General features: G+C 34.2%; 1 protein-coding gene across 1 annotated transcript in view; it reads left to right on the forward strand.

Moving 5' to 3' along the window:
* The window catches only part of LOC140443711 (proton channel OtopLc-like), a 108,029-nt gene that overhangs the window by 52,734 nt on the left and 40,393 nt on the right, over window positions 1–14,902 (forward strand). Inside the window, exon 7 of the mRNA XM_072535097.1 lies at window positions 9,140–9,351. Coding sequence (XP_072391198.1) covers window positions 9,140–9,351 — 212 coding nt within the window. The remainder of the gene's footprint in view (window positions 1–9,139; window positions 9,352–14,902) is intronic.

Raw genomic sequence — 14,902 nt, forward strand, 5'->3', positions numbered from 1 at the left:
TTAACAAACAATCAAATATACCTTATCCCTATTTCATTTGTTAACATCTCTCTCATCAAGAAGCTTCCTTGCTAATTGTCAGACAGTTAAAACGTTAACCGAAGATCACCCATCATCAGCAATACAGGATAGTTTGAACTATGTGTCACGAATCATTACCTAATAATTCTTGTACCGGCATGTAAGTAGTATTTTGTTTGTCACTAATTTATTACAATTCAATAGATTGTCTCTTACCAATTTTGTGGATTTTTACTTTGTCTGCTTAATTAAATTTTATGCATATTGATAGATACAGACATGTAATATTGCCATAATTACTATAATTTTTGTGATCTTTATCTTTATAAGACAGCACCCTAATATGGGCTTTTATAATTTTTGTGTTTTATGTTTTTGACAACAAATCTGTCGACAAATTTCCAATATGTGCAAACCGAGTACAGCAATGATTTAGCTACAATCATTATTATCGTGTAATATATAGTGTACATCAACCAAATGAAATAAATTAGATTACATTTAAACGGGGACGTATTCAAAACATTACTTATACATATCCAATAGCATTTATTGTTACAATTTTTTTCAAAAAATACTTTTATATATAGGATGTATCATGTAACATTATTCAATTTTTTAATTCTTAAGAACATTCTAGATATTTTTATGATTGTGCAGGTTTCGAGTTAGTGTGCGGTTTAAATTGTATAATTAACTCTGGAACCAGAACGTGAGGTAAACGAACACCCACCACAATGTGGGATGCCGGTAACCCTTCGCTGTGAATACTACTACGGCTAGAAAATCCGGAACGACTTTCTGTAGGTTTTCGGTAGGTTCTCTGTGTATTACGTAATATTAACGTTCTATATAATTTATGATGACAAATAATTTGGACATCTTAAATGTGGTACCTCGCAAAAACAGAGTACCTATCTACAAGTGAAGAATACATAGAAGATCTACAGATTGACGACAACGTTACAATCAAAGGAAAGGATAAATTGAAATACTGGGGGTTTAAAATCACGAAAAAGGCCACAACAGAGGAAGAAATTAAGCAAAAATTGGGACAAACAAGAACGAACAGAAATCCGACAACTTTACTCAGTATGGTGGGATAGACACCTAAGTATGAAGACAAAACACAGATTTATAAAACATTAGTACGAAGTATTATATGACATCTGCGGCTGAAAATTGGATTATAAACAAGAAAAACAGCAGTAAGATAGTAGCAACAGAGATGAAATACCTGCGAAGATGCTGTAGAGTAACAAGAATGAATACGAGAAGTAATGACGAAATAAAGCAAAGAACATCAACAGAACCAGATATACTAACATATATAGAACAAAAAAAACTAAGGTGGTATGGACATGTAAGAAGAACTAGCGATAGCAGATGGATAAAGAGAATGACCGAATGAAGCCCCATAGGAAGGACGAAAAGAGGACGGTTTCTAAGATCCTGGAGGAACGAAGTAGACGACGCCATGAGTAAGATATGCCTAAACGAAGGAGAATGGGACAACAGAGGGAGATGGAAACAGTTGAATGGGGGAAGGTAGTGAATACTGTAGAATCCCTGAATATATATATTAAATAAAATTAAAACCGTTTTTCATAATCAAAAGTAGAAAGGAAGTAATAGACATTACAATAGCCTCAAATCTCCTGAGCAATTTTATATCAGAATGACATGTATCTGTGAAGGAGAGCTGCTAAAACCATAGACATATTAGATACACCTTAGAGAGAAAAGTAGCAAAAATCACTCATTGAAACCCACGTTTAACTAACTGGAAGGCTTATAAAGAAGATCTAAACCAACATCTGTCGAGGATGAAAAAACGATAAATGACGCTACCATTCTGTTTATGTTGAGGAAGAGGACAAAGAAACTATTCAACAGAGCCAAAGTAACCAAGAAATAAGGAGAATATAAAATCATACGGACGGAATAGTATACAGCTACAAGAGAAGCCAAGAGAGACACACGAAGGAAGCACTGTGAGGAACTTGAAAGTACTCATGCTTTTGCTAGACTTCAAAAGGTGCTCTCAAAGAAGAAAACACAACCAATTAACTCACTACTAAATGATAAGGACGAGTATACTAATACACAAAAAAAACACGACTAAAGAACTCTTCAGGGTGCACTTCCCTGGATCACAAATAGTTGAATCACCAATTGATTGAAAATCAGTAGGCAACGAGGCTCTGCAGAGTTCCTCAGGAACTAACTGATAGACAGCTAAAAAGATTGTAAACTATAAAAAAGTAGCATTGGCAATAAATTCATGCGAACACTATAAAGCACCAGGAATGATTAGTATATATCGAGTGTTATTACAAAAGGAACTGAAACTTTTATACAGCCGAATATGCAATGTACTCAGAAGAAGTGTAGCCTTTGAATACATACCTAAAGCGTGGAGAGGCTGAAATCATTTCTACAGAAGACATTAGAGAAACTCTTCGATGGGTATATTAGGGATAAAACATTAATACTCACTCCAATACTTCAAGAACAACATGCCTATAACTCTAGGCAATAGTCCACAGACTAATAGAAAAAAGTGACAGACAATTGAAAATAAAGAGGTGATGTCGGGAGCCTTTTTGGATATAAAGGGGGCTTTCAGTAACACTTCGATAACATCCATAACCAATGCTTTGAGACGCAAAGAAGTCAAAGACATATGTTTGAACTGGATAGAATCTATGCTTAGCATTGTAGAGGTAAATACCACCATCCTTGGAGAGACCGTGCTGGCCCGTATCGACAGAGGATGTCCATAGGGGAAGTTCTGGTAATGGACGGACTAATAGTAACTTTTAAAATAAATGGTCACAAAACAATTGGATATGCGAATGATTTGGTAATCATCTTACAAGGAAAGTACAATACAGTAGTCAGAGATCGCATGAACGAGGCTCTAGAACTAGTGAGACAATGGACTAGAGAGGAGCTAAATATAAGTCCCCACGTATCCACATAGTCGCCTTCACACGCAGAAGGAAAAAAGATGTATTGAGTCCTCTAAAGTTACAGGGCCAAGCAATTCAGCCAAAAGGAGAGGTAAAGTATATCGGGGTTACACTAGACTTGAAACTAACCTATAACTTACAATTAGAAACAATACCAAGCAGTACAATTACAACACTTATGAGGATCAGACGTATGTATGGGAAGAAATTAGGATTAAAACCGAACATGGTGCAATGGGTGTAGACCATGGTAATCAAACCCTCAATTACCTATGCAACGGCGATTTGTTAGACTAAGATACTTTAAATAGCTGCAAAAACCAAACTCAGTAAGATGCAAAGACTTTCGCGTATGGGGATAACTGGTGCTATGCGTACTACTCCAACAGCAGCATTGGAGGCTCTACTAGGCCTGCCTTCCTCCTTGCATTTAATATTATAAGGAGAAGCAAGATTGTGAGCCTACAGAATAAAACAATCACTGAAACTTTGCAATGAGAGGACAGATATCAGCATCACAAGCCAGGACATCAGGGCATCGAAGGCAACGAAAAAGCAGATCAACTTGCAAAAAGAGGATTGAACGAATCAAATAAACTAGCTGTAACTCTGGTAATACCAAAGGCTACAGTTCGTAGGGCTGTAGAGGCCTAGATCAGAGAGAGTCATGAGCGATATTGGGAGAGCATCCCAAAACAAACACATGGAAAAATCTTTATTGGTGGACCATGTAAAAAAATAGAGGAACTGCTTTATATTAGCAGAAACAAACTGAGAACGGTAACAGGAATGTTAACTGGGCATGAACCAGTAAGAAAATTCCTGAATAAAATAAGTATTTACAATGAAGACGTTAACTGCAGACTGTGTGGTAAGGAACTAGAAACTGTAAGACATGTATTATGCGACTACGAGGCGCTGAACCGTCAAAGACAAAAACTTTGGCCAATTAAGAAGGGACCCTGGTATATTTAGGACACACCTAGCAAAGGGCCTATACAAACTTCTACGGGGTACAAAAATTCTAGACTCTTAAGTTTTAACTTCAGTGATAACGGAGATCTTCTTGATCAGACGGGCTCAGGGAGAAAAAAAAATGTTTATAACATCTTCATTGTTTTCTATCTCCTCATGTTCTTCTTGTAATGTATATTCACCAGGTGTGGAATCGTTATATAAACATTTATCTTTATCTTTACTATTTTCTTTAAGATATGACTCCTGGTCACTAATATTTTCACTCGATTCGTCTTTGTATAGCTCGTCTCAAAGTTCCTTTTCCGTAAAAGGATGCCTTCTTTCATACAATTTTCTTTTTTAGCAAGTTATAGATTTTTATCATCCATTTTACTATAATAATAATTACGATAAAAAGAAACAAAATAAATATCTAACCTTACTCTGAAAAAAAAACTATAACTTAAAGCACAACGTGGGATCAAAAGGCAAGAAACGACTTCTTATTTTCGACCGTTATGAAAATCTACGAGGAATCACAGCCAAAACCCTACGCACGTTGTGGTTTTAAGGTTAAGTGTATTTTTAATGTATGGACACAAGTCAGTCTGTTTTGGCTTAAAAAACTACTGAACCTACTCACGCTCTGTCTAAACCTATAAACACATAATTATGTGTTATTTTATAAAAAATAAAATTACACTCTTTAAACGTAATTATTAGGATAGTACTCAATACTTTACTCAAACTCGATACTCCGGCTAATAAAAATTAAATTTATTGAAAACTTTTAACCTCTAAGGGGAAGAATATTCTCTTAAAGAAATTGCTTTTCAAGGTTCAAAAAGGAATCCACCAACGAATAAATATTCGTTTATGGGCGCCAGATATTCATTTATTACCTTCAGGTATTTAACAAAGCACTTGATATTTTGACACAAAACAAGAATATTTATGGTTAATGGATCACCCTTCAACAAAATACATCCTGGGGTAAACTAAATGTTGTGTTATAAAAAGAAAACAATATATCTTCAAAAAAAAAAAAAATTGAACAGTCAAATATATCTTCAAAAAAAAATTGAACAGTCTCTATTCGCTCCGTGCGTGACTGACGCGACATCTAGCGCATTAATCTGACAGTTTTGGGCCTCCCAATTTAAGGTTAAACATATATTAAATAGATACGAAATTGACAAGTATTAATAATTAGTTTTTTAAATATAGTTTTTCAGTTTATGTACAAAATAAATTTAGTATTAAAAAATGGGTTTCTAAAAATTCATCAACTTTGTCTTTTCAACCCCAAACAGAAAAGAAAGGGAAAAATCTAGTACTGGCAAATCAAGTTTTTATTAATTACATAGATTACATACAAGATTACATATAAATTAGAGAAAAGAAAAAGATGGACTCGTGCTATTAATATGAAAAAGTAAATATCACATAATTTCATTTTTATGCAATTGAAATAGGAAAAATTTAAATAATTTACCTTAAATGATATTTCATAAGGCTTCGAGCTAATTGCAGCCTGCCAGATGACTTTAGCTTTTATATCATAATTTTTACTAATATAGTTTTTAATTACAGGCTCTTCCACATGCAAAAACTTGATTTGCCAGTACTAGATTTTCCCTTTCTTTTCCGTTTGGGGTTGAAAAATAAAGTTGATGAATTTTTAGAAACCCAGTTTTTAATACTAAATTTATTTTGTACATAAACTGACAAAATATAATTAAAAAACTAATTATTAATACTTGTCAATTTCGTATCTATTTAACATATGTTTAACCTCAAATTGGGAGGTCCAAAACTGACAGATGAAGGCGGTAGATGTCGCGTCAGTCACGCACGGAGCGAATAGAAAATTTTTGATTAAAAAATTTTAACAAAAAATTGTCAGTATTTTTGATTAAAATTGATATTAATTTTTATTAAGTATAGTGGTTAATATAGAAATACTAAAAATAATTACCATGTTAATACTATAAGATGTGCTACATTGCAAAGTTACAATGGTACACTTTTAAATAATCCTTTAACGACTAGCAGTTGTTTCTAGTTACACATCTTTCTTTATATTTTCTAATCCCCTGTATAACTCATTTTAATTTTCGCTGTAGCGAATTTGGCTCAAATTTTCATTTTTTAAATAAAAAATTAGAAGACAGAAAACTAATACTTAACAAGTACGAAGGAGTGTTAGAGCATACCTCTTTTTGTAGTAGATCTTTCGTATTTTAAGTGAGTTCATAATTAGATTTTTAGCTTCATTTACCAGGATTACTAAACATTTTTATTCTCTTTGTCTATTTTTGCGTTATTTTCGTTTCGGGAAGATGGGTTAAATGAGTAAGACGCTGATAGTTTTTAATCCTTAAAAATGAAATACGAATCAACAAATGCGCGTTTCATTTTTTTAAGATGTTATTTCGTCTATGCCATTGTGCATAACGTTAATTAAGATTGTTTAAAACAGTATTATCCCGAGAATTACAAACTAAATTTAGATTTATCCGAAAAAGTAACTTTTACGGTGGTGTATCGTCCAATAAGGATGTTCTCATAGAAAATTTAATTTATTATGCTAATATTGTATCAATGTTTTTGGTTATAATTTATTTACGCTTTCTAGATTATAAATAGTTCTGAAGTTAGACTTCAGATTTCAAGGGCGTCGTTTAATCCTTACAACGTACCATACCTCGATCACAAAAGTAGTTTTGTGTATACCCTACATTCATCTTTTAGTACAAAATGTCTAGACTAACAAGTTACTATCCGATTTAAATCTACGTTTATTATACGATTGTGGTATAAGTCGATCTTTTTAGTTATTGGGGGTGTAGAATTATGTAAGAGAAGTAACACCTTTTATCAAAACGACCACATCGAGCGTCATAAACGGAACATGGTTCTTGATAACTGGTTCTCGGCAGACACCTAACTCTGACTTCTGGCTCCCTGTACCATACTAAATACCGGCAACTGTATTGGTCTGCAGAGTGAACTTAGTATGAGGATAGCTAAATATAGCAAAAATGTTTTTTTAAGACCTTTTCTGTATTCGGATTGCCGAATATAGGCTTCTCCTAATTCTCGCCATCCATCTCTGTTGTTTGTAAGACGTTTCCACATTGGTCCTGCAGTTCTTTTAATATCGTCGCTCCATCGCATTTGCGGTCTTCTTCGTGGTCTTTTGGCTTCATATGGCCGCCAATTCCCAATTTCTTTATTCCATCGGCCATCCGTAAGACGATCGTTATGTCCAACCCATTTTCATTTTAGTTTAGCTGCCAGTTCGACAGCATCTTTTACTTTTGTTCTATTACGAATGTTTTCATTGGTTTTATGGTCTTTGAGTGAGATACTCAGCATCTATCGTTCCATAGTTCTCTGAGTTTTTCTGATCTTCTCCATGTTATTTTAGTGAATGTCCAGGTTTGAGCTCCATATGTAAGTACAGGTAGGATACAGGAATTAAATACTTTGGTTCGCAGTCTTTGAGGTATATTTTTATTTTTAAGTACGTATGAGAGTCTTCCAAATGCTACCCATCCCATTTTTACATGTCTGCTTATTTCGGTAGTCTGATTTTCTTTGCTTACCTTGACATTTTGACCCCGATATGTATATTCATCTACGTGTTCTATCTCTGTCCCTTCGATGTTTATCATGGGTTTGTCATCTTTGTTTGACATTAGTTTAGTTTTGCTGAAATTCATTTTCAGTCCTTTTTTTAGGGATTCTATGTGTAGCTTCCTAATCATCGTATTCAGTGCATTCCATGTGTCGGCTATTAGTACTACATCATCTGCGTATCTAAGATGGTTCAAGTATCTTCCGTTAATAGGGATTCCCTTATTTTCCCAGTCTATTGACTTAAATATATCTTCTAGGGCAGCTGTAAATAGTTTTGGAGATATTGTGTTTCCTTGTCTTACTCCTCGGTTGATTTTTATAACACTTTTTCGGCAAAAATTTTACTTAAAGTAAAGTAATTTCCGGTATAAGCAATCCCCTACTTATTGACCAACGACTTCAAGCGGATGAGTTGGTAAGTTGTAGAGCACTATTTTGTTGTGGGATTAAGAAATTGTCTCCGAAGGTGAAAAAACTAAAAAGTAGTCAACAGCATAAAAAACATGCAGAAGATAAAGGGAAACCACTACATCCAATGTATATCAGAATATCCTTAGAAATTCTTCATGGCAAGAACAAGCCACAGAGGATCTATTACTAATCATGGACTTTGGAAACCAAGATAAGATAGGGAAGGTAAAACTCAGTTAGAGCACGAAGCCTCCTAGGTCGTTAGTAGAAAAAATGCCATCGGCAAAAAGTTTTTTTTCTGAATTCTGCTAACTTGAACCTTAAGCCAGCAGAATCGCTCCCATTAAGTGTAGTGTGGTGGTGAACAATTATTAGGGTGGTAATAAATTAGTGAAAAATGGGTGAAAAAATATTACGTAGGTTAAAGTTTCCGCTAAGGATTCCGGTTAAGGATTCCGCTCATTTGTCCCCGCTAGCTTAAGGGTCCTGATTTTATACCAATACTCAAGATATTAATTTTTATGTTAGATAATGCTTTTTAGACCATAGTTGATAGTACCGTAGAGATTTTGGATCTATAGTGCATAATAAAAATGATGGGCTATATTTTAGAAAAATGTGACTACTATGCCCCGGTCTCCCCTATTACCTGCTATATAATAAAATTCAAAATAATTCTACCAAATGTCTTCCATCTTTTTTTATGAGATCCAGATTATGTACCTAAAGTATCAATAAAAGTTTTAAAAAATGTCGTAGTTTAATTACCCAAAGTTTTATTAATTTAAGTTTAATGGTTCAGAAAATATTACTTCATCGGGAGAAACTTTAGAGACACACTGTATTTAGAAAATAAAAAAATTGTTATAAACATAAAACTTGCATTTTATTAGATCAATATAAAAGTTACATGAATTCTCTTTTACGTATATTAAATTATATCAAATTAGTCAATAAATTCTATACACAAAGCAGTACAAAGAGCTCTCTCAAATAAGGTCATTAACTCAATAACCAAGTGCATTTCGCATAAACCATCAAAAATATTTGTCGTGGCTTTTAACTTCAATTTTGATTTGAGGGTATGCGGCGAACCTAAATTTTGTTTACTGTTGCAATCTAATTTCCAGAAGCTTCTAGAGACCTCTCAACTGAAATATCAAGACAAAGTGGCTCTAACGTAATTTACGGCAGGAGTCAAAGTCAATTTTCAGTCGATTGTGCTCAAACACAGAGAGGATTGTTTAGTGGAATATTGGTACTAGCTGTCACGATCATCAGTCTTATTCTGTTTTTCGAACTCGTACCGTACGACGATAAAAAGGATGTAGCCTTGTTACAGGTGAGTGGTAAATTGCTTTTGTAAAGTAAATTGAACAAATTATTTAAAGAAGGTTTTATCGAACGACATTTGACATAAAACTTGCTTATTCACAATATATATTATATAAACTAGTTTCTTTAACATATGCTAGGAATTGTAAATAAATTTAGTATATTTATATTTATAAATTTACTATTCAGTGTTTATAACGCGCATTGACTTTGTAATAACGAAAGGGAAGTAGTATTTCTATTAGCATGTTTTTATTTCTTAGTTTATTTATAATCTGCTTAATTAAAAAAAATACAGAAAGCCGTTAATTTGTTTATAATTTTAGACCAGCGAACTAAGGATTTTCTGGTGACATTCGTTGATACAGGTATCTAACAGCTTCTTCTTCTTCTTTGTCAACCATTTTCCATCCACTCCTAAATGTAGGTCTCTCCCAATTGCTTCCATCTTTCTCTATCTTGCGCGGATCTAATCCACTGTTTGCCTGCCACTGTTCTTATGTCATCTACCCATCTTTTTTGAGGTCTTCCCGTGCTTCTTGTTGTCGTCCTTGGTCTCCATTCTAGAATTCTCCGTGTCCACCTGTTGTCATTATATCGGGCTACGTGACCTGCCCAGCGCCATTTCATTTTTGCAATTTCTTCCACAATATCCCTAATCTTCGTTCTACGTCTTATCTCGGTGTTTCTAATCTTGTCTCTTAGTGATATTCCAAGCATGATTCGTTCCATTGCTCTTTGCGTTGTTTCTAATTTTTTAGCAGATTTTTTGGTAAGGACTACTGTCTCCAAGCCGTAGGTACAAACTGGTAGTATGCATGTGTTATACACCTTTTTCTTTAAGTTTACAGGAATGGAGGTGTTTTTCAAGATATATGCTAATTTGCCGAAAGCGCCCCATGCCAGTTGTGTTCTTCTTTTAATTTCAGCATCTTGATTTGGTTTTCCTAGTTTGATAACATGACCTAGATATACATAATGTTCAACATTTTCTATGGTATGATTTTGTATTGTTACACTTGTCTGGTCTCGGCTCAGTATTTTTGTTTTGCTGTAGTTCATTTTTAAGCCTACCGCTCCTGAAACTGCATTTAATTGTTGTAACATATCATTTAGTTCTTGGATATTGTCGGCTATTAAAACTATGTCATCTGCGAATCGCAAGTGGTTTAAGTATAATCCGTCGACGTTGATACCCTTATTGTTCCATTCTAGTTTCTTTAAAATGTCTTCTAGATCAAGGGTAAATAGTTTGGGAGAGATGGTGTCTCCTTGTCTTACTCCCCGTTGTAGTCTTATGGGATTAGTTTTTGTGCTTTCGTCCAGCTTTATCTGCATGGTGGCATTTTCATATATGTTTTTAATTATGTTAGTGTATCTTGAATCTATACGTGCATTTTCTAGAGATTCAAGTACTGCCCATAATTCGATGGAATCGAATGCTTTATGGAAATCGACGAACGCCATATGAATTGGAACATTATACTCGGTGCATTTTTCTATCAGTGTTCTTACGGTGTGCAAGTGGTCTATGGTACTAAAATGTTTTCTGAATCCAGCCTGCTCGATAGGTTACTATCGAATCGTTCTCGTTTAATAAGTTTGTTTCGTTCTACTCTCGTCTGTATTTTAATATTCGCTCTAACCAATCTATGGTCACTTTTGGTATAGAATTTGTTTAGTACTGTCACGTCGGTGCATATGTTTTTGTTATTGGATAGTATATAGTCTATTTCGTTCTTAGTTTTCTTGTCTGGGCTGATCCATGTCCATTTACGTTGTTTAGATTTTTTAAAGAAAGTGTTGAGACAAAATAAATTTTCGTTGTTTAAGTAGTTGTACAACATCTCACCCCTTTCGTTCCTGTTGTCCAGCCCAAAGCGACAGATATATTGTGTATCGCCCTCTTCTTTTGTTCCAATTTTTGCATTAAAATCTCCTGTGATTATTACGAAGTGTGATTTTTCTTGGTTCCTTGCTGTTGTCAGATCCTCGTAAAATGATTCAGCTTCCTCGTCTGTTTCCTGTCGGTGCATATCCATGTATTATCTGTAAGCTGTATCTGCTGTTCAAAGCGATGACAAGATATATGACTCTGTTTGATACTGCACAGAACTTCGTTACTTTATAGGGAGCTCGTTTGTTTATCAGGAACGCTGCATCGCCTATGTGATGATTTTCTACGGAGCTTTTCTGGTATAGGTGGTGACCAGATTTTAAGATGGTACATACTTCTCCTGGTAAGCGAGTTTCACACAGTCCAATTATATCCCATTTGATATTTGAGAGTTCTTGTTCTAGTTCGTCAAGGTGTTCTTGGGTCCTCATAGTTCTTATATTGTAAGTGGCTATACGACGCAGTGATGAATAGTTTTTCTTATTTGATTCAGTCGAATATTTGCCTTCCCCAGAATCCATGAGGCTGACTGATTGTTCAGTGTGAGATTCTGAGTGTTTAACTCTACTCACCTGGGGTAATTTCGTATTGATACTCGACATCTTCAACTTGGGAGGTTTTAGCATATTTAAAACGCCACGCTTGCCGAGCGGGTTGGAGAGTGATTCTATACAATCCCTAAAATCAGGGGATTGCCACTTCCGCCATCCACGCCGTACCGAAGGTATTCTTCTCCGCCGTGTCTGCCGTTGTGGACTTCATCCGTGACCCTGGATAAGGGACCCTAAGCAGGTACTAGTTTCCCGGGTTAGGAAACCCCTGAAATCTGCGGAGGGCAGGGATTGATTCATTTTCCCTGATAGGACTATCCAGAGGAGTTCCTACCCGCTACCCGGTGCTAACAGCTGCTTTTAATAAATTTGGTGATAACAGTATGTAAAAAAAGAAAATATGCAAAAGATTGAGCGTCATTTTTTACTCATAAATAATATATAAACAAATTGGCGATATCAGTTTAAATACTAAATGTAAACACCAGTAAATTATCTATCTATTGGGTTATGTTCAATTTCATAAACATTTCTGAAACCCTTCATAGCCAAAACCTTTTTATTTTTGGGACATAAAAAAAACATGTCTCATGTCCATTGAAGATCCTTGTTGGGTCGTCAGGAACATCTTCAATTTCTATTTTATCTAGATAAGATTTTATGATATCAAACCATTTGGTAATGTCTCTTTGGTAAATGTTTAAAATTGCTGATATAACTCCCTCTAAAGTCCTTAGGGAAATGTTAGGATTGCGCTTCAAAAATGCAGATAGCCATGTTCTACCTGGTCCATATTCAACAAATGGATCCACTCTAGGGTTACTCTTTAAAAATGTTTTATCGGAGTCCCTAATGTCGTCAACACGAACAGGAAGTCCTCTATTTTGATAATGAAAAATCCAGAGTTTGTTCTTCTTCATTCTATATATATATATATATATATATATATATATATATATATATATATATATATATATATATATATATATATATATAGTGTGTCCGTAAAGTATGAAATAAATTCGATATTTCCTAAATGAAAAGCCGTTTTGAAAAAAATCTAAAACATGCCGATTTTTAATTTAATGTTTTACATTTTACTATAAAATTTCATTATACAAGGTGATACAGGTTAAGGTAATGACGTCATCGGCTCTATTTTCAAATGCAACAAACCATATTTTTAAATCGAAAAAAATGAGCTAATTCCAAAAAAGTATAATACTGGGAGTTTGACGGATATAATTTGAAATACATGCGTTTAGAAAATTAGTTTTTATTGATTTCTAATATTAATAATTTATAAGTAAGTAATTAGAATAAATAACTTAAAAGTAATCCAGTAATAATTAATACATGACTTTATCTTAAATGTTCTAATTTTAGTCCTTGTTGTATTTTACAGTAACCCAAATGTTGTACAAATCTTTGCAGCAGAACCTTCTTCAAATGACCCCACATAAAATAATCCAAAGGATTAAGGTCTGCCGATCTGGCTGGCCATTCAATATGTTCACGTCTTCCAATCCACCTGTTCGGAAAAATTTCGTTTAGGTACCTTCGAATGTCTACAGCATAATGCGGAGGCGCATCATTCTGTTGAAACCATAAACTTTCATCAAAACCTCCAGGATTAATTCTACTGGGGAGTAAATTAGGTAATAAAGTAAGTACGAGATACCCACTTAAAAACTGAAGGTATGCTGGCCCGTTTAAATTACCTTCGAAAAAGTAGGGTCCGATGATTATATTTCTTACAATGCCAGTCCCTTCGTTTACCTTTTGCGGGTATTGTATATGATGTTCCCGCATCCAGTTAAGGTTTTCTCTTGCCCAGTATCTACAATTCTGACGGTTGATCTCGCCATTTAATGTGAATAGAATCATCAGAAAAAATAATATTTTGAACCAAAAGAGGGTTTCGGTGGCAGTTATCCATGATTATTTCGCAAAATTGTATTTTTTTATCTGGATCAACCTCGTTTAGTTCCTGTACAAGTGTGCATCAAAATGGGTGCAATTTTTCAAGTTTTATTACTTTGTGTACCGTTGTTTTGCAAACATCGAGATCACGACTAACCTTACGACTAGAAGTGTGCGCTCACCTTCTCAAAAGCAAATAGAACATCTAATGTTGTATCATAAATTACAGAGGGACGACCTGATTTGCGTGCATTTACAACCGCACCAGTTTCTCGAAATTTCTTTTTAATCTTACGTCCTGTTGACTGCATTATGGGTCTTTCTGGATCATTTTAATTTATCATTAGATAAATTACACACTTCCATCCGAGTTCGCGCTATTTGTCTACCCAATCATCGTGAGTATTTCAATTCTTTGCTTTACACTCAAATTCCTTTCTACTTCAAATTAATTCTAAGTAATAATACAGAACATTCGTTACTAGTTACTACAGTTAGTACAGAACGTTACTAGTAGTATATTACATAACGAGAGTTGTAACGGCAAGCGCGGTAATTTTATAATACAAGCATGCAATAAGCTTACAACTCAAGTTGTGTACTATACTTTTTTAACGATTATTTTAAGTTATAAAAATAAAAAGTATAACAAGTAAATTTTATTTATTTAACAAAATTCGGGAACAATTTAAATTAAACATTTATTTATAATAATTAATTTTAAAATTTTGGCAATTATTTATAATTATACCCTTATCCGAGTTTGGCGGTTGTTCAATAATACGTGGTGAATGGTGAGATAACGTAAACTGTACGGTGTGTTCTTTTTGAACATTGGTATTTTCAGTGTATGTAAAGGTCTGTAAATTACTTTCAATTGAATTTATAATTCTATTGGATGTTGACGTCTTATTATTTATTGATTCATCGACATATCCTTCGGCCGTTGTTGAAGATTTTCATCCGCGATGTCGTTTAAGAGCCATTAAATCACCACCGGCATCTACCAAAATAGTGGCAGAAGTTCGTCTTAAACAGTGAGCTGTGTATATTTTGGAATCTGGTAACTTTAAATATTCGGCTATTTGTTTCGGAACACCGCCTATTTTGTTTAATCCTACCACGTGTTTCGTACATTTACCTCTTTTATAATTAAGAAAAAATAGATTTATTTGCGGATCGCTAAT

This window comes from Diabrotica undecimpunctata, chromosome 6 (assembly GCF_040954645.1).
Source record: "Diabrotica undecimpunctata isolate CICGRU chromosome 6, icDiaUnde3, whole genome shotgun sequence".
NCBI lineage: Eukaryota > Metazoa > Arthropoda > Insecta > Coleoptera > Chrysomelidae > Diabrotica > Diabrotica undecimpunctata.